Raw genomic sequence first — 23,066 nt, 5'->3', positions numbered from 1 at the left:
GACCAAGTACTGATGGTGATAATGATAGTAACGACTACGATGATAATGTGGGCAAGGATGATGATGGTGATGACAGTGACAACGGTGGTGGCATCATGGAGCGATGGCAATGATAAGGTGACTAAGATCGGCCAGGGGAGGAGTGTGGCGGGAGGTTATCGAGCTGGAGACTGTGCTCGGTATCATAAGACACTTTCGCTTCTCACATCAGCTATTTCTAAAGGTCAAAGATGGGTCCTTTGGGTTCTAATAAGTGTTTCTTCAGGTTCATGGTGCAGAAGAAGGGTCAGACTAACACCAGGGCGGGGATGCTCAAAGGGGTGGTAACTTAGCCCCGGAGACGGTTGTAAGTCACGGGTCGCGTCGCAAGTTAGCTCCCCGCTAGTACCGTCCTCCGCAGCGATGCACAGCGCGGTCGCAGCGGGGTGCTAAGGGTTAGCCCTATGGTTCATGAGTGAGGCGGTAGAGGGCCGGCAGCTCACCAGCTGATGTGATTGCAACCAATGGAAATCACTGAAACAAAGAAGACAGCCAATCAGGATCGAGGAAGGTGTTTGTAAACAAACGATGGAAACTTGGGCATTTGGTGCGGGGCCGTCTAGCCAGACCACTTGCTACGCTTCCCTACTTCCTTCCATTCTTCCACCGACTGTTTCAGTGGCAACACCTGACCTCGCAGAGCCCGACCACTCCTCACACCAGTCATCCGCGCCTCACTTGGCCCATCCTCAAGAAGACGCAAACAGTAAGTATTTCCCCTAGTTCGTACAGACTAGCCATAATGTAGAAAACTAATGAAATATTGGTCGGAGTCAGATGCCACACCCTGCCCTTCCAAGCCCCAACACCCTGCCACACCCTGCCCTTCCAAGCCCCAACACCCTGCCACACCCTGCCCTTCCAAGCCCCAACACCCTGCCACACCCTGCCCTTCAAGCCCCAACACCCTGCCACCTGCCTTCCAAGCCCCAACACCTGCCACACCTGCCCTTCCTACCCCCAACACCCTGCCACACCCTGCCCTTCCAAGCCCCAACACCCTGCCACACCCTGCCCTTCCAAGCCCCAACACCCTGCCACACCCTGCCTTTCCAAGCCCCAACACCCTGCCCTTCCAAGCCCCAACACCCTGCCCTTCCAAGCCCCAACACCCTGCCAGACCCTGCCCTTCCAAGCCCCAACACCCTGCCAGACCCTGCCCTTCCAAGCCCCAACATAAAAAGAACATAAGAACATAGGGAAACTGCAAGAGGCCAGGTGGCCTACACTGGACCCTCTTATCCCATGAGCCCTGACTTTATTTAACAGTCTCTGGTGAGGTACCTTATCAAAGGCCTTACTAAAATCAAGATAAACCACATCATAGCTCTCATCATTGTCAGCTGCCCGTATACTCTATTGTAAAAGGATATAAGATTAGTAAGGCACGACTTTCCTTCAGTAAACCCATGCTGTGAGTCATGAATTAAAATATGTCTGTCTATATGGTCCCTAATACTATCAGCTATTATTGACTCAATCATTTTACCTATAACTGACGTCAAACTAATCGGCCTATAGTTCTCCATAGAAGATTTGTCTCCCTTCTTAAATATTGGAATAAAGTGTGCCTGCCTCCATGAAACAGGCACCACCCCTGTCTTACCTAGACGGGTTCCACGAGAAGGGAACCCCACAAGTGCCAACACGCCAGCAGAACACTAAAACTATTAAGCCGCTGCTGGAATGTGTGTTGATTGCACTAAGTAAAGACTAGTTATAAAATATATTGACTTATACGTATATAAGTGAAATAAATATTTATATTTATATTGCTGTAAGTAGAATAAAGTAATTTAGAGTTAATATGTTCTATGTCTAGTGACTTCCTAAATACTTCTGTTAACTGCCCACTTATCTCTGTTTCACATTCCTTTATTACCCTGGGGAAAAGTTCATCCATCTCGGGTAATTACCTGTTGACCTGACTTCCCTGTGAGGTATAAACTGTTTCTGTCCTAATTTAATCTCCCTGACCAGACTATTGTACTCACCCTCCAAGCTACTGACCTGACTAGTGACCTCACCAGAGATTACCGCCCCTCCCTGCTCTGGGTCCACCCTGCCCTTCCAAGCCCCAACACCCTGCCACACCCTGCCCTTCCAAGCCCCAACACCCTGCCCTTCCAAGCCCCAACACCCTGCCCTTCCAAGCCCCAACACCCTGCCCCGCCCTGCCCTTCCAAGGCTCAACACACCCTGCCCTGTCCTGCCTTCAAGGCCCCAACACACCCTACTCTTCCCAGCCCCAACTCATCCAGCTCTGCCCTGCTCTTCCCAGCTCCAACTGTTGCTCCAACTCCTCTCCCTGGACGTGACGTGACCATCTGCGCCTCACTTGCCCCTTCCTCAAGAAGACACAAAAGGTAAGCATTTCCCCAAGTTGGTACAGCCTAGCTAAAATGTGGTTTACTAATACAATACATATTGGTTGAAGAGCTGACTACCTTGCTGGAAACTGCCATAGTAAGTAGGCAATGCGTTCATGTTGAATAGGAAGAGTCAGGCGCTACATAGAGTTTTGAGATCTCTAGATGGGAGGTAAAACACGTTTACATAGTATGCGATGTAGCAGAGGGAGTTATGGGAGGCTCACCCATCAGGGAAATTGCCACACTACAAAAGGGGGATTGATGAGACTTCAGTGCACATGCTACTTTAGTGTTCTGTGTATATTATAGATAGAGCAGAGTATGGCAGAGTATTTCCACGAGAAACTGGCGGGTGCGGGGTGAGCCCAACCCCACGCTTTGCCACACACTCAACACCTCTCGCCTCCTCTCACATGTCAGCTATTTACTACCTTTAAATTAATTTAATCAAATAGTTGGATAATCCAATGGGTCATACAGTGTTGAGATTATTTTTATGATTTTATGTCAGCTAATTAATATTTGAAATTGTGTAAAAGAATGTACATATCAAATAAGGCAGTACAGTGCTATGCATGCATTTAATTACAATATGAACAAGTTGTGTTAGAAAGAAAGCCTAAAACAGATTATATACTCAGTGTTAGGTTTGGTAGTGCTGTGGCAAGAAAATGTGATTATAGCCTCCGTGGTCTAGTGGTTATTGTAGTCAGAGCTAAGCCCCAAAAATTTCCATCCCAGCTAGGAAGGAGTCAGAAGGATGATAGAAGGAGTAACATGTTTGTGGGAAAAGTTTAGGTACTGCATACTAATTACATGTTACACCACTTTCAGGAATGGAGGGGAAGAAACCCCGTAAGGCCAACTTCTCTGAGGCTGAAGTGTTGGCAATGGTCACGGCCATCCGTGACAATTACAACATCCTTTTGGTAAATTGTTCAGGGGACGACCCATTCTACAAAATTGGTAGCCTGGGCAGAGGTCCAAGAAGCTGTAAATACAGTGGGGCGGGTTCACCGCGACATCGATGAAGTTAAAACCAAATTCAAACACATCAAGTCCGACGTCAAGAGGAAAAGGGCGAAGGACCTTCACTATCAAAAAGGAACAGGTATGTTGATAGATTATCACTGGAGAGCATTATGATATACAAAATATGTTTTTTATTCTTTGATATGTGCCGATACTAACCAAGCCAAATTTTTCGGGCAAATATCTCCCTCTCTATTAACAGTGTAAGGTAGTCAGGGGGATGATGTTAACGTCATATAAACTGCCTGCTAAATGTTACCATTCATCATTTTCCTTTCTTCTCAGGTGGCGGCCCAGCACAAAAGACACATTATTCAGTGGCGGAAGAAATTGTGCTGGGCTTAATTCCTGTGGAGGCCATCATGGGCCATCGTGGGATTCCAAACCCGGACCAATTGGCACTGACACAGGGTGAGACATAAAAATATATTTGCGTTATGATCAGAAATATGATTCTTACTGAATGATAACGATTAACCATTGAATATTGTTATGTGTAATACTAACTACACATACACTATCTTGTGTTAACTACACAGTGTACACCAGAAAGTCAAAATGTATACACATTAGTTATATTGTTGTAATATACATTTACAACCTAAAAAAACAATACGTTAGGAGCAAGTTTCACATTTGAAATAGACCTAATACTTGTTATATATTTTTAGTCTTAATTCTACAGTAAATGTTAATTTAATTTATGATATTTAGTATCTAGGCACTAGGAGGCATAGATTCCTCAAGGCTCCCGGGAGGGTGTAGGAACTTAGCAATGGTTTAATAATACCGCTGTATAGCATTTATATGTTGTGATTTCCTTACAGAATACCAGGATGCTGCAACACCTGCAGAGGAGGAGGAGGAGGAAGAGGAGTGGAGGCAGGTGCAGCCCACCACCGAGGTTATACCAGTGGATATGCCTGCGGCCCTTAATGACCATTTATATGGGGCATTTATGGGCACCCAAAGACAGGCATCAAGGCCCAGGCCCTCAACGGCCCACCACCCCTATGCCCGCCCAGCCAGCCACACTCCCACCCGCCCAGCCAGCCACACTCCCACCCGCCCAGCCAGCCACACTCCCACCCGCCCAGCCAGCCACACTCCCACCCGCCCAGCCAGCCACACTCCCACCCGCCCAGCCAGCCACACTCCCACCTGCCCAGCCAGCCACACTCCCACCCGCCCAGCCAGCCACCGGAGAACTGCACAACATCCTGCACAGGACATTAACCTACTGGAGCAGATGTTTGAAGTGCAGAAGACACTCAACACTTCGGTGGAGAGGATGACCGACAGGCTGGAGCAAGCAATTGCTCGCGCTGGTTCAGAGATTGCAGCTGCTATACGGTGTGCTGCAGGTAAACTGCCACAGTAATGTGCATGTTTATCTGCAGCACCCGCCTGCAGAGACCTCATGTTTGACAACTTGAGGTCTCTGCAATGGACCGTATTGGCTATCCGGCGGCGACTCGGAGACAAGTACTGTTTTGACTTAACTCAGTTCCTTTTTTCTATTTCAGAAAAAAATAATACTGGCTGTCGTTTGGAGCCAAATGTGGTACCTGCTGGTAGAAAAAAAGGATTTACCTTTTGCTGGTCAGATTTGGCTTGCGTCTGTGTGTGGTGTGTGTGACCAGTGAGGCCGAATGTTGCAGGCTGCAGTCTCCTGAGCGGCCCAAATGGACAAAACACAGCTTGGGAGGTTTCGTATTTTTTGCCCAGGGCTTTATTTTGCTCTCAGTAGCTTAAAATGATTTAACTTGCTGTCAAATAATTGTTCGAAGCTTTTGACCTCTGGTCTTAAGATAAGTGTTTACAGACGCCCTCTCGCTGGAGAGGATGTCTGTAAATCTCTTATCTTAAGGCCAGAGGTCAAAATAGCTACAGGTACTTCAACTAGCAATTATTCAACAGCAAGTTCAATCATTTTTAAGCTGCTGGGCAAAAAAATACGAAACCTCCCAAGCTGTGTTTTGCCCGTTTGGGCCGCTCAGGAGACTGTGGCACGCGTCACATTCGCCCCTCAGTGGTCACACACACCACACACAGACGCAAACCTTAAAACCTTACCAGCAAAGCATAAATGCATTTTTTTCTATCAGCAGGTACTACGTTTGGACATAAGGCTCCAAACGACAGCCATTATTATTTTTTTCCAAACTAGAAAAGAGGAACCGAGTTAAGTCAAAACAGTACCTGTCTCCGAGTCACCGCCGGATAGCCAATACGGTCCATTGACGTACTCTGGGTAGCCAGGGGATTTATCCCCCGACTAGCCAAAGACCCAACTGTGCGGTGGACTTTCCCGATGCCTTCACATTGGGCGAGCCCACCATCAGTGACGGGTGACGAGCAAAGCCTACAGAACTCCTACACCTTGAAGGAGGAACAGTTATATTTTTATAATGTGGATAAGTAAGAGAACGGTTATATTTTTATAATGTGAAGTCAAAAGCTTTGGAATAATCACTGTGATATACATGTGTGTCGTTCATGTCACAAACACAAATAGCCATTGAATATATTTATGCATTATGTATGTGTGATATTGGGAATCACTGTGATATACATGTGTCATTCATGTCACCTAGTCAATATATTGTGTTATGGAGTACAGAACTTTGGTGCTGATGTTAATTGCTCGCAAGTAAAGGTACAAATATGTATTTACTTATGTTTCACAGGTAGGATAAGTGAGAGAACAGTTATATTTTTATAATGTGGATAAGTAAGAGAACTGTTATATTTTTATAATGTGAAGTCAAAAGCTTTGGAATAATCACTGTGATATCCATGTGTGTCGTTCATGTCACAAACACAAATAGCCATTGAATATATTTATGCATTATGTATGTGTGATATTGGGAATCACTGTGATATACATGTGTCATTCATGTCACCTAGTCAATATATTGTGTTACATTTGCATGTGATATCTGCAACTCCTGTGATAGGCTGTGGTAGTCTTTTTATCATGCACACTATTGTCAGAACTATGCATGGCACAGTTACTTGTAAGTTGTGCCACTGCTACTGGACACTGTTCAAACAGGACAAGCTATTTAATGTGCAATATTGATGTAGGTTTTGTATACATTGTATGCAAACCCTGTTTTGGGTCTATTCGTTCATCTCAACTGTGATATTTAGTAAAGACCTTTGGTACTGATGTTATTTGCTCCCGTTTCATCTCATACCAGACTCATATGTGCAACTAAAGGTACAAATATGTATTTAATTTGGTTTCATGGGTGGGATAAGGCAATTGAGGTAGAGAATGATTATTTTTATGTGAAAATAAATGCAAAATAATTTTGAATGATGAGTGTAAATACCTTGGATTAGTTATGTGCAAGCATTGGGGTATGGAGGGAGAGACAAGAGAAAGGGCATTGCAAGGAAGAAGGGTGGTAGAGTCTTTGGGACGTATCATGAATGGCAGAAGTGTGAGCATGGAGGTAAAGAGGGATTTGAGAAATACAGTAATAGTACCAACCCTCACATATGCTAGTGAAACATGAAAGTCAATAGGTCTAGAATGCAGGCAGTGGAAAGGAGTTTTTTGAGAAGTGCTTGTGGTGTGACTAGAATGGCTGCAATGAGTAATGCAAGTGTGTATGAGCGTTTTGGAATAGGTCATGGGGATGAGGGGAAGAAGTGAAGGGCAGACTTTAAAGTGGTTTGGTCACATGGAGCGAAGTGAGGAGAGTAAGAGTCTATGATATGTGAGTGAGAGGGAGGGAATGTTAGAGAAAATCTCCAGTGAAATGGAGATAGGGTGCAAGAGTACGTTAGGGAGAGGGGTGAAAGGTCCTTGAAACTTTGAGAAAGCAAGGGAGTGTCTGGAGAGATGGAAACTCGTCTGCCGTGGCCATCCCCTGGTGGGAGCTCATCCCTTTATTGTCGAAATAAATCCCTTATGCAATAGTTAACCAGTAGCATTTTCACTCAACCCTTACACTGGTAAACTCTGGAGCAATCTTCCTTCATCTGTTTTTCCTCCTGCCTACAACACACTATTTCAAGAGGAGAATATTGATCAGGACACCCACAAATTGTCCTCTCCTCTTAACTCTTTATTGGAGCAGTGATTTGTATTTGGTTTTATTTTTTTGTGCCCTTGCCCTCGAGCTGCTTCCTTTGCTTAACCCGTTCAGTGTTTAGTGTGTGTGTGTATATATATATATGTATATATATATATATATATATATATGTGTATATATATATATATATATATATATATATATATATATATATATATATATATATATATATATATATATATATATATATATATATATATATATATATATATACATACCTCTTAGGGAAGTGTTTAGTACATATATATACGCATGCCCTTTTGAGCAGTTTTACGCCCTTTATTTTAGTTTGTGTATGTAACATTGTTCATTGACAGTAAAAATGAATATTTTTAAAAGTTTTTTGTGGTTCTAAAGAGATTCAAAATGGCCTTTCTGGACAAGTGTACGCATTCCAGCAAGCCATTATACAAGAAGGTATGTTACTTTCTTGTAGGTAAAAAGAAATCATAATTATAGAAAAAAGTAATCACACATTACGCAGTGATCCATATGCTTTTTATTTGATTAACCTGTGGTATGAACAGTACAGCTTCAGTTAGCACAACAGTCATTACAGTACATAGGATAAATAATTACAGTCATAAACACAGGAAGATAATCACACAGGTCAGTCATATGCTTTTAATATGATTAAGGGGTTGTTGTGCCTTTTGGTAAATTGACTACCTCACTGCTGGGGTTCATCAGAATGTTATTTCATTGAAATGGGTTTTAGTTTTACCAGCAATGAGCACCTTCCCATTCCTCCATAAACATTCCTCGCCAACCTGGTTCATCACTAATCAATATCCGCACTCCCTGGGCAAGAGTGCAGAATGCTGAGATACATGGGGTATGTGAGATGGACAAGTAGGGTACCAAACTAGGTGATGAGACTGTGTGGTGTGGAAGTGGTGAACCTCTTGACCGAAGACGCTGAAGTTAGGGTTGACCGAAGATCTGCTGGGCAGCATGTTGGTAACCCTCCACCACATGTCCATGGCTGAAACTCTCAGCATCTTGCGGTGGGAAACGAGTCCTATGGATCACCACGTACACACATTCTGAAACACATGGTTAAGGAACAAGTTAAATGGCTACTGTGCATATGTGAGGTTAGTTATGTTATATGAAGCAGAGAAATGGCCAACAATTAAAGAGTTGAAGAGGATGATAAGCAAGTCAAGAGTACAGAGTGCTGAAATGTATAAGGTATGTGAGAGGGACAATTAGGGTATCAAACTAGGTGATGAGAATGTGTGGTGAGGAAGTGTTAGCCCCTGGTGCCTCTCTTGATCAAAGATGCAGAAGTTTAGGTTGACTGAAGATCTGGGCAGCATGTTGGTAACCCTCCACCAAGTGTCCATGGCTGAATTCTCTCAGCGTCTTGCAATGGGTGTACAGTCCTCTGGATCGTACACACGCTGACCACTCGGCCACCGGTGCACCATACGCAATCTGCAGGTGTAAGCTGATATTAATTAGATATTAATAATAATTAACAAATTCAGATCAAGAAAGATGAGCATGTGGTCATTATGGTTTCTTGTTTTATTCTTATGCTCCAACTGTGAGTTCTGCACATTTACATATGAAAGCAATCTATTAATAACTGCAAGGTCTACATATATGCCTACCTATACTCAGGAAAAGAAGTTTCTAATAATTTCCTGCCTGACAACTTGACCAGGAACCTGTCTGTTGTCTCTCACAGGCTGAACTGGTACTTCTTCTTCTTGCACAAGATCACCAACATAGGGAATGCGACGATCCACACAGTAGTTGTGCAGGAGCATGCAAGAAGTCGCAATCTTCATTGTCTTCTCGGGGTCGTACTGCAAACTTCCTCCTGACTCGTGAAGGCACCTGAACCTTGACTTGAGGATCCCAAACGTCCGCTCAACAATGCATCTTGTCCTTCGATGGCTCTGGTTGTAGCGTTCCTCCCCAGGTGTTGTCGGGTGTACAACTGGGGTCATCAGGAATGGCTCCAGAGGATACCCACTGTCTCCTGTGAAATGGAAAATTCATTAATTCATTATTCATTTACGTAGGAACAATTTGAGTATGGGTAGCTGTGCCTTGGTGTTGTCAATAATGCTAAAAAATTGCAGTGATATTTTCTTACTTTTGTACTGATGGTAACCCAACTGTGGCTGGCTGCTTGTAATCACTAAGAAAGTTGTTGAACTGCCAGACCCTCATAATAATACCATTTACTGTTGACATCATGTATAGACGAGCTTGATGAGTAACATGATGTGGCATTGACAATGTAGTGTTATGTGAGACAGTCTTTCCACTACGAAATGCATGAAAACTATGTTAAAATTTTTAATGTCATATGCAGTTCTACTAAGAGTTTTGTTATCATAACAATATGACATGTCTAGAAGGTTAACATTCATTAACATGTAATCACAAGATATAATATACAATTATGAGGTTTCTTCTATGCAGGCAAAAATCTGAACATGTAGGCATGTGGTACGAAAGCACAGGTAATTTGATAGAATTACATGGAATATATAAGGAAACATACCTATTAAAAGAGCATCTCCAAAATGACCAGCAAGGAACCGCTTAAGGGCACAGTGTCTCCATATGAAGGAATCATGTGTGCTCCCTGGGTAACTGGTGTCGTAGCTGATGATCTTGTTGTTGGTGCCACCCACAGCCTGTATATTTAGGGAGTGGAATTGTTTCCGGTTGACATAAATCTCTTCATTTTCCTCTGGGGCCTTGATGCGAATGTGGGTTCCATCAATGGCACCTATCACTCTTGGAAAGTTACCAGTGCGTCTGAAGTCCTGCATAGCTCTGTTGATATCTATTGCTGTGGTTGGCATCTTTATCTCTTGACTGGCCTTTACACAAAGTACTTGAGTTACTTTGTCAATGGCCCTACTAACACTTGATTGGTCCATTCCAACAGTGTCTCCAATAACAGTTTGGAAGCTGCCACTTGCAAAAAACCTTAGTGCAGCCAGAACCTGGGTGTGAGTTGGGAGTGCATGTGCCCTCCTGGTTCTCCTTTCCAGGTGGGGACGCAGCTCATCACAGAGCCTGATGATTTCTTGACGGGGAAATCTATACACCCGCAACAGATGTTCATCACTAACGTGTAGTGGGTCAAGTGGGTCCCGATATCTCCTTTCTCTGCGCAGTCTGCGATTGAAAACGTATACCGCAACATACTCCATCTGTGAAACACAGAAATAACCACATTACTAGAATTAAGTAGAACAACACCCTGCCCTTCCCAGCCCCAGTGACTCTTGCTACGCTCAAACAACGCTATTCATATGCATGGAAGCTTTAAGAACTCCATGGGATTAAGAAATATTGATAAAAACAACCCACATCACTGCCTCATGAGCCCAACCTTATTTCTCCATAACCAGCCCACATATCATCGTAATTGTCCTTCATGTGACTCTTGCTACGCTCAAACAACAATATTCATATGCATGGAAGCTTTAAGAACTCCATGGGATTAAGAAATATTGATGAAAACAACCCACATCACTGCCTCATGAGCCCTACCTTATTTCTCCATAACCAGCCCACGTATCATCGTAATTGTCCTTCATGTGACTCTTGCCACCTTAATGTAAAGCTATACAAAGGTAGGAGCTCAAACACGTACCTTATATTGTGTATAGAGGTGGAGATGTGGATGAGGCGGAAACACTTCTTCAATGGCGACGGGTTAGGACGGAAACTGGTCGGATCTAGCCCCGCTCCCGAGCAGTCAGGCTGAGGGGCACAAGATGGCGTCTAGGACGTTTTTTGAACATCGCACGGGGCAGCACTTGCGACCACAATGGCGGATTTAGTACCAAATGTTGAGATACGACCGTTTGAGCATCCGCCGCCAGGGTCATAAAACTACTACTGGAAATGCCCACACCTGCTACGAAACCCTTATAAAATATGCGTACTTGGGTGACGAGGTGTCTTATAATACGACCCATGTTATAGTTCCTCGGAGATGGTGGGAATGGTGTGCGGAGCTCATTGAAATACTGAATAATTATTACATCTGACGCAAGAATAGTTAGCAATGAGGCACGAAATCTTCCCACTCAGGTGTTGCTCCGGCGATTTTTTTTACAGATATGGAGACAGTTCAAGGGCGTGAAAAAAAAGAAAACAATAATGAAAAAAGAAGCCCGCCACTTACTGCTCCCGAGTAGAGTACATAGGAGTGGCCAAAAAGTTGTACAAGTCACTCCACGACATTCAACTCTCCCTTTCCGCTGCTCCCAATTTTCTTCCTTATTTTTTTTCCGTCCTCCGCTCCCGGACTCGAGGATCGTATGTAGTTTTCGCACTCATCTTAATTAATATATATAGATTTATTAATGTGTAGTACCCGTATCCGCTTACAGAATATAATAGGTAGCAGGTGGCAGTGAGGTGATCTGTCAACTAGAAACCGTGTGACTGGCACCTCTGATAAGCTCAAGAATAATAATATGAAAATAAAACGAATTCGCCCAGCAGTCCACCCGCCTCTCCCAAACCCCATGTCGCACTAAGGCTCCGAGCATTATCGGACACGTGATTCTTTACAATGCCCTTCCCTATACATTTACCATAACATTTACCTTACAATTACCTCACAGTACCCTTACATTTCCTACGGTCAGACGAGGCAAACACAAGTCCGTGTTGACATAATACTACATAGCATACATTGTTTTGCGACGCGAAATTGTCTCTCTCGCCTCCAATAAGCTCGCCTAGGCCTTATGGACAGCTGTTGCCATCCAAGGTAGCCCAGACGTGCCCTTTGACCTCTGGTTGTGCGTGGGACGGCTGCACCAAACCCGGGTGTTGATGCGGCGAGGACAAAGTTGTTCAAGTAATACCGCTGCTCACCCGTGGGTATCGAGACGGTTCATCGGGATATCCGTGTGTGTGTGTGTGTGTGTGTGTGTGTGTGTGTGTGTGTGTGTGTGTGTGTGTGTGCTGATGTACAGATAGATGCATAGAAAATAACATAATATATAACATAAGAGAAATATATCATGATGATAAGGGGGGGGGGGGTACTCTAGGAGTTTGTTGAAAGGAGCTGCCGTATCATCGCTAACCTTTCCTGTAGTCCTCGCGCCGCTAGAGTGGACGTAGTAATGCCAGCAGCGTGGCGGCCTTTGGCGTTTGTTTGGGATCCAAGTACTCAAAGAACAAGCGCAAGACTGTGGCAGAATCTGGTTTGGACTCCTTCCCAGTAAATAGGTGAGTGAATGTTTTACAAGGATGAAATTTAACTAAGCACAGGTGTTTTGTCTGCCTAACTGTCCCTGTCATTTATACCTATTGTGTGGCTCACTCGTATCGTTGTCACTCTTTTGATTTGTATGCATTTCCTATATTTTCTCATTTCGTCGTCTCATATAATTCATAACATTATTTTTTATATGATTAGGTAATCGCTGAAGTCATCGATGATAGTGATTATTTATTAACTGGCAAGTACTCGTACCTCAGGAATTTGTACCTTCTCCCCAGCGTGGCTTCTCATACAATCGTCATAATACAAGGGAAAGGGATGAAAAACGAGCTACACTCGTCATCTTCAGGATAGTTCGGTAATTAGTCACGTGGTGGCTGCCGTGATGGAAGGGAAAGGGAAACACGGCGGGTAACTTTTCAGAGATTTCAACTCCACAAAGAAATTATCGAAAAACCAAAGTTTGCAATAATGCTAGAATCGATGACGGGAAAAAAAGTTAAAGAATTCCTTTTGTCATTTTTTCATCTTTTCGTTTGCAAAAGAGTTGTAATTACCCGGGAGAAATTGTGAATTACGTAGACCTGTGGATACTAAATGGACTTGTTGGAATGGGTTGGGTAACTTATTCCTGGTAAGATAAAGGTGAGGTCCCGCACGAGCATATAAAAAAGGGTGAATCGCGCCACCCGCGTGTGGAGTAGGATACCTATTCCTTTATCGCCAGTATTCTCCTCAGTCATGGTTAACCTTGTAGTCACTGTAGGCCTCGGGGCTGGCCAGGTATGAATGAGATCGTTACTTGGTCACCAGCCGGGTAGACATTTGCGCCCCTTTACGTTACGCATGGAGTATGCATCTCACGTGTGGAGGGGCTCCACTCACACAGCTCTCTTGGACAGAGTGGAGTCTAACGGCCATAGTGTTAGTCTTCCCCATTCCCTTTCCGTCCCCATCCCCATACGCGGGACTGGGGTATGGACAAGCCGCCCCGTCACCTTCCCATCCCCGGGACAGATATGAGGCACCAATCCGCACGTCATAATAATGTTGGCAGCACTTTCAAACCAATAATTACAGAAAACGAGATAAATAATGCATTTTTTACACAACATTGTATTCATATACATTATATCTCATAAAACAAAACAATAGCGTTGTTGATCTACAAGTGAATAACAAGTAACGCGGGTAAGTTAATTTATGAGACAGGTTGGTATCCATGACTCGTCACACACCTGGACAGCCACACCGGGGTTGCCAGGTCGTGTCATTTATGGCATTTTTGTCTTAAATCAAGGTGGTCGCCAAGAAATACCCTTTTTTATGGTATATGTTAAGTATTCCCATAATAATGCCATATTTAGTTATCAATCTGCCGTCTTTTGCCATTCTGGGGGACAATTATAAATGAATTTTCAGGAATAACTTTACGTTTACAATCAAATGGAAACACCACAGACTTTACAAACTAAAAAATATATATCAACTTTAGCGAAGTTTGCGACATAATATCAGTCATACAAATATTCTGATACTTTTCAATATATGCCCTTCTATAATAACAAATAGAACACTATTTACTCGTGAAATATACGAAGGAAAAGCCGAAGATGTCCTGCTCTCTACCCCGCGGAGTCAACACTTTTCCCACCCCATCCGCACCCTCACGGGGTAGCGTAAAGCAACCCCAACCACATGGGGACGCTTTACACTACGGTCTGTGGCCACGGGTAAGGGATGGGGATGGGATGGGAATGGGGAAGTCTAACACTATGGCCGTAAGGCTCTTCGTATCATCAGCTCCCTTCCTCTTACTTACAGTCTTCTACCTCTTAAATTCCGCCGCCATGTTGCATCTCTTTCTATCTTTTATCGATATTTCCATGCTGACTGCTCTTCTGAACTTACTAACTGCATGCCTCCCCCCCTCCCGCGGCCCCGATTCACACGAAACGAAACAAATTCAGTGAAGGGAGTATTGTTATAACATGGGTAAGCTATGAGTGAATATTGTTGTTCTTGAGAAATCTAGTTGGTCCCTGGTACAGTTTCCACGTTTAAGTTTAGACTCAAGACAAGACTTTACGTGCATCTTGAGTTGTTCGAGTGAAGTAAATAGTTCGGGTGAGAGGCTGACTTTATGAATATTAAGACCATGATGCTACTTTCTTTTCCTGTTTATTTGGTTTTGAGGACGGGTGCATATATGTGTGTGTGTGTGTGTGTGTGTGTGTGTGTGTGTGTGTGTGTGTGTGTGTGTGTGTGTGTGTGTGTGTTTAGGCGAATAAAAAAAAAAATAAGATTGACTGCTGATCTGTCCGTGCAGGCCGTGTTCACATGAGCAACCTGAAATCAACGTGCAGGCTGTGAGTAGTGGAATCTAATTGTGATATTACCGTGCTAAATACAGCCATTATGTCGGTAAATTTATGGTGAACTATTCCTTATAGAGTTTAAGTTTTCTCATAGTCTTGGATCCATCTCACCTTTTTTAACAGAGCAAAGGCCCAATATATGTATAGTTCAGTTGCCGCCTGGATTGTATTACCTTGTAGCGTGCTGCCGTTGTTGGTTGGCGTCTTCCCTCGTCTCTATGAATGTGTACCTGCTTATATTTCTTCTCCTTTGTTTTCTTATTTCTGCAACACATCGATTTCTTTAGGCATTCTTAGCCATTTCAAACCCAAGCGTGTTACCTACCCGTGTCTCTTCAGCCACGACCCCCGGCATCAGGCGTCGCGATGTGTTGCTCAACTCGTTGCATGAGCTCGATTCCGTGCAGTGTTGCCATCCGGAGAGTAATTCAGTTTCATTTCTTCGTTTGTATGGAAATTTAGCAACTTCAGAAATTTTGAACAAAACGTAGGGTAATTAGGAGTTGTGGGTAGGAGTCAAACTTACTATAGAACAGAAGATAATTTATTTAGTATAAGAATGATATTTTTGCACAAAACCCTAAAACATACATTTTTCATTGTTACCATAAATAGTCATATACATAAAACAGTACTGCCTATCATAGTGAGATTTTTTTCCTGAGTCGTCGTAGGTAATGAAGAAAAAATAGTTCAATTTCAGGACTTTGTAGGGCCGAGTAGTCTTTAGGAGTTGGCAGCATTGGACAACACATCGCGAGACTTGATGCTGAGCGTAAATAGGACTTAAGAACGTAAACTTTTCTCTGCTTTGTTTTTTGAGGAGTGGCAGGAGTAGCAGGATCCTTTTCTCTGCAACACTACGACTTGTCTCACATAATTGTAGGGAGCTCTTGCCATTGCTCGAAGATCTTACTCACATACACGGATATTCGATTCAAGATATTCTAGACGAGTCTAAGGCAGAAAAGAATTAAGGAAAGATACAGATGGTACGCGTCTGAGTGGCACTGATCAAATCTGAATAAATACGAGTCGACGGCTGAGCTGCCTCACTAAACCCTTGCTATTGTGCGTGAAATTGTTCCTGTCATCCTGATGCTTAGTGAGACGGAAGAAGACATGAAAAGAATATTTATTAGAATATTTATCATATATATATATATATATATATATATATATATATATATATATATATATATATATATATATATATATATATATATATATATATATATATATATATATATATATATATATATATATATATATATATATATATATATATATATATATATATATATATATATATATATATATATTCGCTTCATGAAATAAGAGAGAAAAATCACGAGATAAAACTAATGAAGTTGTTGTAACCCGCTAGCGGGCTCTAAAGAGAGATAACACACTGCTTGCACTTGCGACAATTGACTTAAGATTCTGGTACTTCAAGAGTATTTAAAGGAGTTCGTAAGTTGGGGTGATGAAACGGTGTCGCTTTTCTTATACTTATTTTCATCTACCTTAATACTATTTTAACACTACAAAGAGGCAAAAATATTGTTAAAACCAGCGACTGGCTTAACGAGACTCAATGAGTCTTCAGGCTTTCTCTCACGGCTGGTTACTGACGTCAGTACTTGTATAACACTGAGAAGTTATTCTCAACAATACGAAAATTAACTGTTACATAATTATAATCACTTATTTCCTAAATATTCCTAAACAGAACTACTAACACAATGGATACGCTTTCCTCTACGGTACCACTTCACTCCGTACTCACGGTAATAAAGATGAGTGCTCTGCCCATGTTGTCTACGGAGGACAACTAAGTGTACAGAGAGCGAGCAGAGTGCTGGCTGATCTGAGGTCTCTCCTGCAAAAATGGGTTTTTGGGCATGACATACATACATACATCACGAGGGTAATGTGTGAGTCTTACATCAAACTTATATAACAATCTTCCTAACCGGCTGGTCTATAAGGTTGGTTCACGCGCCTGACTTTTACAATATTATGAGCTAGGGTTAGCACCGGTTGATTTTGTGTACAAGGAACGTGGGGGTGAGTATCATAGGAACATCCTTATGGTGTGTAGCCTTATGGTTAATGGATTCTAATCCTTAGAATGAGAAGGGTGGCTGTCAAGTGGGAGGTGGCGCACCCGAGCAGCTCGGTTTACGTGACCCTTGACCCGTCGATGGAGTCGATGGATGTCCCGTTGCTCGTGTGTTGACTGCTGGTAGATAAGCGGCGAGTTTTAGGGACACCCTGGCGCCTCGTCTGTATGTTCTCCGGGCTCCGTGCTGTGTTCAGTGTTCTTCAGTGTTCTTCAGTGTTTTTGTAAGGGGAATGTTTAGCGTTCTATACCACTGTCGCCCTCGGTAGATATTGAGGTGGATAATGGTGATACTGCAGCTAGCGTAGTGAGTGGTGTCGCGTCCCGCGGGGCACCACAAAGTTCTTATCTACTCCCAGCATACCATAAAAAAAATGGCGTTCATAATTTATTGTGACAAACTTTATTTTCTGACACGTAATTCAGTCTTGTATTATTAGCAGACAACGTTACAGCTTACAGGCAGATGCTAATAGAAATAACACGACACAGAGACCGTACACTGAGTCTGTGTGGCGGTTGTATCTGTATTGCAATGTTCAGGAACACAAAAATATGTAAATATACGTAATATAGAGCGAGTGTATGCTGATTGTGTATGTGTTTGTGCCGCAGAGTGCAAGATGGTGATCAGCGAGGGCTCGGACGTGGACAGTTGCTCACCGCCAGCTCGCACAAGCCGTTGCGCCGCAGCAAACACTCGCCTGCGCCAGAACGGGCTGGGCCGACCATCAGGACCCACCGGGAAGAAGCCTTGGACCGACCATCAGGATCCACCGGGAAGAAGCCTACCGGTGCAATAGGCCACAAAAAAAAAAAAAAAAAAAATCCTGCCAACCAAAGGACGCGACGCTCAACTCCCACCGAGCCTGGTGTGCCCGCAGGAAGGGCGGTGAGACACACACACACACACACACACACACACACACACACACACACACACACACACACACACAGTAGTTAGCGCACTCGTCTTACAACTAAGATGTCCGGGGGCAGTCGCCTCTCATCTGTATCCCTTGTCTACCCAGCAGTAAATGGGTCCCAGGTGTCAGTTGGGGGCTGTGCCCCGCCTCTCGGGTATATAAAGGTGTGATGTGAGGCTTCACCCGCACGCAAAGATCCGTCACTATACAACCCCAAGCACTTTCGGGGAGGGTACTGCCTGGCGATGGCATGGTCTAGCACTTGATCAGACCATGGTGAATAACACACTTTTCTACTTATTACCATTTTCACTGATCACTGCATTTTTTCAGAGGTCATTTAAATTGTTTATTATGAGATAGTTATCACACTGCAATTTCAGCATGATGAGTCACCACATAGTTACCAAGAGCACCGCCTTAAACTCCTTCCTGCAGAGCACCAGTGGCTGCAGTGGGACTTGGGGCCGCCGCACCTAGTGACCGGGGTGGTGACGCGCAGCCGCAGGGACACGGGGCGCAACCACTGGGTCAAGGCCTACACCCTCACTTACTCCAACGACTCCAAGGTCTGGTTCACATACAAAGACGACAACCACCTCGATACTAAGGTGAGCCAGATAGAGCTTCCTGTATTGATGGTAGGCAGTGGTGTGTCGTGCTGGTGGAAGGAATGAGGGTGTGGCCTGCTCTGTGTTGGCTTGGGGAGGGGATGCTGTGTGCTGTGACTGAGCTTGGGTGTGTTGCAACGCTTCACTTACGCACGCAAACTGATGGTAGTCAGTGGTGTGTATTTAGGCTTGTGGAGGGACTGTCGGAGTGCGTCTCGGCGCTGCGTAACGAGTGAAGGATGTGGGCTGTTCTGTCTTGACTTTGGGGAGAGGTGCTGTGTGCTGTGCCTGAGCCTGGGTGTGCTGCAACGCTTCACTAACGCCCCCAAACTAATGGTAGGCAGTGGTGTGTGTTTAGGCTAATAGAGGAAGTGTGGCCTTGGGCTATGTTACTTGTAGCTGTGATGTGCTTGCCCGGTGGAGGAGCGCTGCGGCTGAGCGAGGGTTTGCCGCCATGCATGACTAACACTTTCATCGTCATAAGCTGTGGAGGGACGGGCGTTAGTATACAGCATCGTAGCTTCTATCTACAGCACCTAATAGCGTCCACTTTTTTGCCATGGGGCCTTTCCTTGTCATAGTATGAGGACAGTGATGAACATCCGGTGTCGTACATAACGCCGGATAATAACATTAATTCTTCCGAGATGTTTTAACTTGTTGCGCCTTAAAAATAAAAGCAAGGAGAAAAAGTACAACATAATTTTATCGTTGGAGTCATTTACTCGCCTAGGGCTTCATAACGTTAATTAGTGCCTAGATCATTACATATCATCAATGTATGAAATCCAAGGTTTCTGTGTATCCACTTTGTAAATAAGTCATAGTAAGCTCTCCTCCTGCTTAATATTCTTCGAGTTCTCCTTTGATTAGGTCATCAGGTTGTTAGAGCAGGCCGTCATATGACTGCACTAGTCACAAACGCGTCACCAGCATCACCTCTTCAAAGCCTGACCCAACACTCGGCAGGAATAAAGATAAATAATAACAGTAATAATAGCGGTCAGCCCTCCCCAGGCCCTGACACTTTTCTTTTAAATTATCTGCGAAACGTTCACGTTTAGAAATAAATTTTGCGAGGCAGTCTTTACGAGCAAACCTGTTTAGAATTACTGCACCGGTTTGTAACGCGGGCAGCTGTGGGCATCGAGGGGGAACACCCTTGGCCTTCTGGCGACGACGGCAAGGCTCGCGGCGGCGGACGCAGACGTCCGCGATCTGGGGAACCTGGTGTTGTGTTGACCTGTTGTTTGCTTGCTTTTCCTTAAATTCAGGTTATTGTCTGTCGTGTTAATTAGTAGACACAGTATTCTTTGTTGAAAAATGCGTTATTACGGTCACCGCAGTGGTAGTGGCAGTAGTATAACAGGACTTGAAGGGCTAACGTAGTAAAGGTTTGTATTTTTGGTCACGCTGCTGTTGGGGTTACTTGCCTTGATTTTACTAACGCATAACTAGGAATATATATATATATGTATATATATATATATATATATATATATATATATATATATATATATATATATATATATATATATATATATATAGAGAGAGAGAGAGAGAGAGAGAGATTGATCGATCTTAATGCGGTCGCTAGCACTCACGTCCTTCGATCCCTTCCTAAGGCAGCTGCCACCATGAAGATGGCGGGGTGAAGGAGAAGCTTGGAATAGATCGGTCCGCCTCGCTCGCACCTTGTGATTAGCTGAGTTAATACCGCCACGCAGGCGCACGATGCAGCACCCATACAGTGGCTGTGCACGTGTGGGACATGACTCCACGGGCCGCACCCTTGCTTCGGATCGACGTCAGCCAGCAATTGTATTTAATTATTAATTTCTCAAAGCAATCATGTTAGCCAGTGTCTCCATCCATACCTAACAAGTACCGAACTGGCTCTCACTTGCTCTTTCATTTCCACACACATTTTCTTGGGGCACGCACGTAAGTTAACTTTACTGATAGATATAAAAGTAAATGTTAGTTATTTTTTCTCCTGACACATGGTCAGAGTTTTTGGTGTGCAACTAAAAGCGAAGCCAATGGTGATAAATAAAAGAAAAATATACTGCGAAACACAGGCAGCGTGCTGGAAACCCATCGCAGGCCGTCACTCTCACTTTGCTGAGCTCACATCAAACTGTGGTAATCCTCCTTTTGGAAGCGGGGGAACGTGTGGCCAAGACCTGAACTAAAAATCTAAGTGATAGTAATGATCATGTTAACTATATTTGCCTTGATGTATTCTACATTCTGGAGATCATAGATTATTCTTACGTAGCCCCCTATACGTATGTCTGAGATTCAAATTTTACGGGAGCTGCTGAGCGTGTCTGTCGGGAGCTTATATTGATGAGGCTGATGCCACTCTTACTGAGGAGGGGAGCGTGAAATCGAGTTAATGCGTTTCAGATGATCTCATCAGCTTGGGTGTGGCTTAAGTAGCTTTAGAGTAAGTTCTTGCCAGCCCGACCCAGGTGTTTTTTCTCACCAAGGCTCATCGAGGTAATCAGGTTATCCTTTGCGCCTGCCTGCACTCATGATCAACAATGGCTCCGGCGGCACCACTAGCATCACCATCATCGCTATCATCGTCACCATCATTATCACGACAGCCATCCCCTGCACCATCAGATAACTCTTCAGAAACCTCAAGTTATGCTAAATATGCACTGTAATATTACTTTATGGAAGATGAGAATTTGAAACACTTCACGCCAAGAAAATGAGCCGCCAAAGGTCCCCGACGTGGTGATGAGCAGCTCGTAATGGACGGAGGCGGCACAGACTCACCCACCAGGGCCGTCGCGCGGGAAGGAGCTGGACCAGCAGGAGGGGCGGGGGGGGGGGGGGGGGCGTCTGCTGCACCAGAAAATCAAGTTCAATACATTAACTTTTTTTCATGCATAATCAACGCTCAGACAAATTAACAGCTAGGGTGGTGGCGATAAAACCAGCGATAATGACAGGGCGGCGGTGGTGGTGCCTGTGGGTTGTTCCTTAATCACCGTCATCACCAAGCAGATTCTTGAGCCACCGGAACACCACCACAATGGAGGCAGCAGTGTTGGCTATAACTTCCATTAGCATTGGGATCTTGAACAAGTAGCGCGCCCTGCGAGTCATGTGCTCAGTATGTGCCTTCCCTCTGTGCCGGTGTAGGAGGCCCAGCTCACTCCCCGGGTTGAAATCACTCTAGAGTAATCTGGACCTAGGATGATATCACTCTTGAGTGATATCATCCTAGGTTCAGATCACTCTAGGATGAAATCACTCTAGAGTAGTCTGGACCTAGGTTGAAATCACTCTAGAGTAATCTGGACCTAGGATGATATCACTCTAGAGTGATATCATCCTAGGTTCAGATCACTCTAGGATGAAATCACTCTAGAGTAGTCTGGACCTAGGTTGAAATTACTCTAGAGTAATCTGGACCTAGGATGATATCACTCTAGAGTGATATCATCCTAGGTTCAGATCACTCAAGGATGAAATCACTCTAGAGTGAGCTGGAACTAGGTTCAGATCACTCCCCGGGTTGAAATCACTCTAGAGTAATCTGGACCTAGGTTGAAATCACTCAAGAGTAATCTGGACCTTGGATGAAATCACTTTAGAGGTAAGTTAAATCAAATTCGCTAAACCCTGTTGCCTTATTCTTGCTTGTGTTGAAAGCAAAGACCACATCAGGCAAAACCTGCGGCCATTGACCTTTCAGCCCTCCTAACACCTTCAGCAGGGACGACTGTATTGTTCGGTTGTTTCACTCTTCTAAACCGTTGGCTTGGGGATGATATGCACTGGTGATTCGTTGCACCGCATCCAGAAGACCATGCAGCTCCCTCGACACATTGTTTACAAAATCACGACCCTGGTCATTGATTTGGATAGCTGGAACGCCATGGCGACATACGGTCACATAGATGAAGACAGATACACTTCTGGCAGTCTTGTCCTTCTGCGGTTCTGCTTCAATCTATTTGGTGAAGTAGATCACCATAATCGCCATACAGACATAGCCCTCCTCTGATGGTGTCAAGGAGCATATGTCTATACCAACTTGTTTCCATGGCTTTGCGGGTGAAGGTCCGATGAATTCGTCTGGAGCCTAGTATTGGCCTTCTAATAACGATCACGTTTTGCTGGGTATTTCTTCACATCAGCTGCAACACCAGACCACCAAAATCTCTAAATTAATTTACTGGCATAATTAGAATGCCCTTGCTTATATTGACTGAAAAATGTTGTGA

General features: G+C 44.1%; 2 protein-coding genes across 4 annotated transcripts; one reads left to right on the top strand and one right to left on the bottom strand.

Moving 5' to 3' along the window:
• Positions 1–58: 58 nt before the first annotated feature.
• Positions 59–5,002, top strand: LOC126990683 (prespore vesicle protein-like). 2 transcript variants are annotated; one of them, XR_007744640.1, is made up of 3 exons: positions 59–745; positions 2,321–2,405; positions 3,246–3,329. XR_007744640.1 is itself a non-coding variant. In XM_050849367.1 (3 exons), exons 1-3 carry the CDS (start codon positions 568–570, stop codon positions 4,822–4,824), a joined length of 858 nt encoding a protein of 285 aa, XP_050705324.1. In that variant the 5' UTR covers positions 59–567; the 3' UTR covers positions 4,825–5,002. The 2 variants fall into 2 exon arrangements, 1 of the variants encoding a protein (XP_050705324.1); XM_050849367.1 differs by lacking the exons at positions 2,321–2,405; positions 3,246–3,329 and adding exons at positions 3,729–3,854; positions 4,271–5,002.
• Positions 5,003–8,213: 3,211 nt separating this feature from the next.
• On the bottom strand, positions 8,214–11,408 carry LOC126990682 (putative nuclease HARBI1). 2 transcript variants are annotated; one of them, XM_050849366.1, is made up of 4 exons: positions 11,184–11,408; positions 10,077–10,737; positions 9,172–9,545; positions 8,214–9,005 (listed from the first exon to the last, which is right to left on the bottom strand). In XM_050849366.1, the coding sequence occupies exons 2-3, from the start codon at positions 10,735–10,737 to the stop codon at positions 9,178–9,180; spliced, it is 1,029 nt and encodes a 342-aa protein (XP_050705323.1). In that variant the 5' UTR covers positions 11,184–11,408; the 3' UTR covers positions 8,214–9,005; positions 9,172–9,177. The 2 variants fall into 2 exon arrangements, with proteins under 2 accessions (XP_050705323.1, XP_050705322.1); XM_050849365.1 differs by having other exon boundaries at positions 8,214–8,992; positions 11,184–11,406.
• Positions 11,409–23,066: the final 11,658 nt, after the last annotated feature.

The sequence above is a fragment of the Eriocheir sinensis genome, unplaced genomic scaffold, assembly GCF_024679095.1.
Source record: "Eriocheir sinensis breed Jianghai 21 unplaced genomic scaffold, ASM2467909v1 Scaffold19, whole genome shotgun sequence".
Lineage (NCBI taxonomy): Eukaryota > Metazoa > Arthropoda > Malacostraca > Decapoda > Varunidae > Eriocheir > Eriocheir sinensis.
The sequence above is the reverse complement of the archived record's forward strand: the minus strand, read 5'-3'. Positions and strand labels throughout refer to the sequence as shown.